The 6,000-nt window shown below is 40.3% G+C and overlaps 1 protein-coding gene across 4 annotated transcripts in view; it reads right to left on the bottom strand.

Moving 5' to 3' along the window:
* Positions 1-546: 546 nt before the first annotated feature.
* Positions 547-6,000, bottom strand: part of LOC122555118 (gamma-aminobutyric acid receptor subunit rho-3-like) — a 31,066-nt gene continuing 25,612 nt past the window's right edge. For all 4 annotated transcript variants that reach the window (XM_043700814.2, XM_043700818.2, XM_043700820.2 and 1 more), the window contains one exon: positions 547-1,786. In XM_043700814.2, the coding sequence (XP_043556749.1) occupies positions 1,484-1,786 (303 nt within the window). In that variant the 3' untranslated portion in view covers positions 547-1,483. The remainder of the gene's footprint in view (positions 1,787-6,000) is intronic.

Genomic DNA, 6,000 nt, shown 5'->3' with positions numbered 1-6,000 from the left:
TTAGTGTCATTTGCAAACTTACTAACCATATCTCCTATGTTCATATCCAAATCATTTATATAAATGACGAAAAGCAATGGACCCAGCACGAATCCTTGTGGCACATTGCTGGTCACAGGTCTCCAGTCTGTAAAAAAAACCATCCACCACCACTACCATCCTCAAATTTTCTACTTTCAAGCCAGTTCTTTATCTAAATGGCTAGTTCTGCCTGTATTCCATGTGATCTAATCTATGGTTTTATGTGTACATTATTTTGTTCATGTGAATAATTCCCCAAACACAGAGCGTTTTTGGCAATGCCTGTTCAGGTGGCTGTGGAGGACACTGTGACAATTATCAAAGATTTTAGAGTTCTTTGAGTATACTATCTGGCAGTTCTCCCTCAACACCACCAAAAGCAGATAAATTGGTCTTTCAGCTGATTTGCTGTTTGAAAAGCTTTGGGATTTCTGTGATACAATGTTTTGCAAATTCATCTTCGTTACTTAAATGAATAAGCCACTATTAAAACTTAACAGGACAGACAGCAAGGAGTCTACAATCTACACAAATTAATTTATATATTCCTATAATTTATCATTTACAGAACATTTGGTATAATGTTCAGAATATACACTATACAATACAGTTCAGGCTGAAATTAGATTCAGTTTTATGTCCCCAGTATGAGGATGTCAGCATTTTACTTATTAGATTTAAAAATTAGTAAGGTTTAAATTGGCTGTTTCACTTGTACTCCAATATGCATCCAAGTTTTGTGCATTTGTTGATGCTTTATTTTCATTGTATCCTGTAATATTCAAGGTCAAGTATTTTTGAGAATGCAATCTTACAAAAGAAAATACAAAATTGTGTCAGTATCCATTAAATTATGAAATCTCCCTAAACTCAGTGAAAATACAGTGTCAGTGTCAATCAACTGTTACTACCTGTCAATGAAATCCATCATAAGTTCAAGATAACAGTCAATGGCTGTCCAGCCTTAAGAGATTAGTGCAGCACCTAAAAAAATGGATATTACATGACCGAAATTTTAGGGCTCACCATCTTTTTTTCCATATTCTTTCAGAGAAAATGGGTCACTCTGATAAGGCCAGCATTTTAATTCAATCCTATTTGACATTGAATAGAAATACTTTGGTAGACCATTTCAGAGGTCAGTTAAAAGTTAATTACATATACTGCAGACCCGACAAGGTAAGGACAGCAGATTTTTCCTAAAGGGTGTTACAGAACCAAACAGATTTTTAACAATAATTAATGATAGCCATCATAGTCAACATTACTGAGACTAGCTTTACATCCAAGGCTTTTTTATTGATTGAATTGAAATTCCACCAGTTACCATGGTGGGATTTGAACCCACAGTCCTGGTTTATAAGCCTAGGCTTTCTGGAATACTAGTCCAGTGATAGATTACCACTAAACCATCATCTCCCCTAAATTAAAAAATATTAGAATGATTGGGAATGACCAACATTTATGAAAATAAGCACCAATAAATAAAATTAAAAAGAATAAATGCTGTAGGAAATAAAATCCTCGAGTAAGTATCAATAACATGATTGTTTTTTATCATAACTGCAGTGACGTTCCCCTTAATAGATTTCTTTCTTCTCAACTGTTGACCATCCGGATTTGAACAGGATACACGTTCTCTGGCTTCAGTATTTGCTACGCTTAAACGAGCTTCACCATAGTCTGACACATCCAGCTGACTATCATGATAGCAGCCATCAAAAGCCATTGTTTGTGTCTGATTCAACCTAAAGGAATCTGAAAACTGAAAAATAAGTACTTTTGTGATTATCACTGGTACTGACCTATCTGTATAAAATTAACTGCTAGGGCCCAATATTAACTCTGTGCAAGTGAGTTAAAATTGGGGCCAAAATTTATAAAATTGGATAACTCTTCAAAGCAACATTTTGATTTACAAATCTGTTACTGTAACACAATTTACTAGGCACATCTTCAAATCTGTAAAAGCAACTTCAAGTTAATATAATTTCAAATTATTTCAGTCTTATTTAAAATCAACTCTTTTCTTCCTTTCTGTGTAACAACAAGATTAATTTTCTTCCAAGATTAAGGGTTCTGCCAACAGTAATGGGACCAGATATTTACTTGAGAACTGGTCCTGAAAACATAGATGATAGACATAATTACTGTTGATCATTTGTTAATTAGATCATGAAGGAAGGGGTAATTTTCATGACAGGTAACATTATCACTAGAAATGAACAATGGACTTTGAGAAGTGTGAAAGAACCACTCTTTCCAAGTCTTCTGAAGAAAACAGGATCCATACAGCTAAGTGCAATACACCAATGTTCACACACCTCCAATATCATATCCAGCTGAAAACTACACCAACTATAGAACACTGGTTAAATTACTGTTAATTTACCATTTGTTGTGGAAGACTGGGCCAAGATATATTGAGTCAGAATAGAAAGACCAGAAAACTTGTGGTTTAATTAGCCACAACCATCATGCCAAACCAATTACGTCTTCAGATTTTGGTATGCTTATCTGCTAGTGGCTGTGGAACTACTCAACATACATTAGGCCAGCTGAAAATCAGTGGCTGAGTTGAATTATATACAACTAAATTACAACACAGATTTGGCACTACTACTGGTAGCAAGATTAATCTATGCATTCAACTCTTCTTTGTTCTTTCATGGATTGTGGGTGTCATTGGCAAGGCTAATATTTACAGTCCATCCGTGGTTTATCTTGAACTAAGTGGCTTGTTGACCCTTCAGAGAGCAGTTAAGAGTCAACTACATTGCTGTGGATCTGGAGTTACATGTAAACTAGACTAGGATAGGATGGTATATTTTCTTCCTCAAGGGAATTAGTACTCATGCTAGTTTTCACCGTTACTGAAACTAGTTTTTATATTCCAGATTTCTTAATTTTAAATTCCATCAGCTACCATGGTAAGAATTAAACCCATGTTCCCACAACATTTAGGTTTGGTGTCTGGATTGCTAGAGATGTATCATTAGATCACCATTACACCAAATAATCCCTTGGTAAGTTTACTCAGTTATAGGTATTTCTCATTTTCATTGTCCTGCTTAATATTATTTTCTTTGAACCTAATTTTATCTTTAGGGCTTTTTCTTTAAATTATATTGGCATTTCTGGTTTTAATGTCATTAAGCCCTACCCTTGCCTTGTCTCCCAGTATTTCCTCACCCAACAATCTTGCCCCCTGGTCCAGCTTCTGCTACCCCCCACCCAATCCCCACACTAACCCCAACATGACTCTTATGCAAATCCATGTTTCACTTAAAGTTGGTTTACTTAAAGTAGTGATTTTCATGAATAGATCCCCAACTTAAAGTGAAAACTATTTGACTTGACCACTCTTCTAGTTGGCCAACAGTAGGATTGTAATCTGGCTGTTCAATTTAACTGAACACTAAAGGGATTCTTGATGGCAAATAAAATGACTCCTGCATATTGCTTATTCTCACATGTGCCCTCTGACCCAGCCAATCTATCCTGTAAATTCATTCCTATATCAGTCAGGATTTACATGGCTTGCAAATCTTGGTGAAGAAGCAGATGGTTGTATTTTGCCCACATCCAGTCCCAGCCAATCTCATATGCCATTGAATAATCATGCATCATTAAGATGGACTTTGTGACATACCACCTCCATTTAGCCTGCTCTGCTATTCAGTAAGGTTGTAGCTGATTTGACTGTGCTCTTCACTTCTCTGCTTGTCCCCTATAAAAATATGATTCAGCTTTAAACATATTTTAATGACCCAGTCTCCAATGCTCACTGGGGAAAAGAATTCCAATGACTATTGCCCTACTGAGACAAAATACTTCTCCTCATTTCTCTGTTTTAAAGGAGAGACCTCTTGGCCTGGATTTTCCAATGGCCAGTTAGTCAATTTTGCTACGTAAATGGGAGTTGTGCATCAGACTCTAGATAAGGTTGGTGCTGGAAAAGCACAGCAGTTCAGGCAGTATCCGAGGAGCAGGAAAATCGACGTTTCGGGCAAAAGCACATCATCAGAAATAAAGGCAGAGTGCCTGCAGGGTGGAGAGATAAATGAGAGGAGGGTGGGGGTGGGGAGAAAGTAGCATAGAATACAGTAGGTGAATGGGGGTAGGGATGGAGGTAATAGGTCAGGCAGGAGGGTGGGGGAAGGTAGCAAAGAGTACACTGGGTAAATGGGGGTGGGGATGAAGGTGATAGGTCAGAGAGGAGGGTGGAGTGGATAGGTGGAAAGGAAGATAGGCAGGTAGGACAAGTCATGGGGTCAATGCTGAACTGGAAGCTTGGAACTGGGGTGAGGTGGGGGAAGGGGAAATGAGGAAACTGGTGAAGTCCACATTGATGCCCTGGAGTTGAAGTGTTCTGAGGCGGAAGATGAGGTGTTCTTCCTCCAGGCGTCGGGTGGTGAGGGAGTGGCAGTGAAGGAGGCCCAGGACCTTCATGTCCTCGGCTGAGTGGGAGGGGGAGTTGAAATGTTCGGCAATGGGGCGGTGTGGTTGATTGGTGCGGGTGTCTCGGAGTTGTTCCCTAAAGCACTCTGCTAGGAGGCGTCCAATCTCCCCAATGTAGAGGAGACCGCATCGGGAGCAATGGATACAATAAATGATATTGGTGGATGTGCAGGTAAAACTTTGATGGATGTTGAAGGCTCCTTTGGGGCCTTGGATGGAGGTGAGGGAGGAGGTTTTGCAATTCCTGCGGTGGCAGGGGAAGGTGCCAGGACAGGAGGGTGGGTTGTTGGGGGGCGTGGATCTGACCAGGTAGTCACAGAGGGAATGGCCTTTGCGGAAGATGGAAAGGGGTGGGGAGGGAAATATATCCCTAGCGGTGGGGTCCGTTTGGAGGTGGCGGAAATGTCGTCGGATGATTTGGTTTATGCGAAGGTTGGTAGGGTGGAAGGTGAGCATCAGACCTTGCAAAAGGTCTTTTGTACCAGACTGAGGGAATTACCCAGGAAATCAAAGATTCTGATGAAAAGTTCCCTTATACCTGGAACCCTCCAAAAGTATCCATTTCAAACAGAGAATTTGGATGATTTTGCTGCATTTAAGTAGCTAGTAATTCAGGAAAAGTTAGACAATTAAAAATTGGGTCTAACTTTGGCTAACTATTGAACTGATCATCCCCAACCCCCACAACTAACCAGAGACTCCTCCTATCTATGTAATCTCCTGATCCAAAATCCGTCTTTCTACCCAGACTCAATAACTTTCCCCCAACGTTGAAACTGACATTCCCAACTTCCTCCCAAGACCAGAAAATCTCATCTCCCAGGAGTCAACACCTCTCCTTTCCCTGGGGATGCAAAACCTCCCCTTATCTCATGCCCCAAGCAACCAGATATGCCCCCATCTCCACTGGGACATGACAACCCCCATCTTACCCCAGAACCCAGAAACTTCATCTCCACCAAGGATCTTAAATGCCCATCTCCCGTGGGACCTGACTTCTCATGCACAACTACCTCCCCACCCCCACCAGTACCAATCACATCCTCCTATTCTCACTGCTGGAATCTAACACATCCCTAGTCTCCCCAGAACCTGATACCCACCACCACAAATCCCAATATCCCTTGTCCACCCTGACCTACACTACACATCCCCATAATTAACTTGGCTCTTTCCCATCTTGTGCCCTGGCACTGTACCCACTTGGCGTCCTACTTACCTGGCATTCTATTAACAAACCCCAAACCAAATGGCAATCTATTTGCCTGGCATCTGGAATTTCTGAAGGAGTCCTGATGCAATATTCTATCAGGAATTTGGAACTCTTTCTTAATGTAAAATAGGAGCAGAATAGTCATGCGAGTATAATTGCCATTCATCAGAAAATCTAGTAGCCTATCATTTTGAAACTGCTTCTCATTTCCCTTCCCCAAATAGCTTTAGAAAACCTCACATGTGCCTTAGACATACTCAGGCATTTTAAAGACAAACTTGAACCTTTGAGAATCATAGTTCAAA

The sequence above is a fragment of the Chiloscyllium plagiosum genome, unplaced genomic scaffold, assembly GCF_037043375.1.
Source record: "Chiloscyllium plagiosum isolate Xiang-an unplaced genomic scaffold, Cpla_swu_hap1 HiC_scaffold_12, whole genome shotgun sequence".
NCBI classification, from domain to species: Eukaryota; Metazoa; Chordata; class Chondrichthyes; order Orectolobiformes; family Hemiscylliidae; genus Chiloscyllium; species Chiloscyllium plagiosum.
This window is presented reverse-complemented; position numbering and strand designations above follow the sequence as displayed.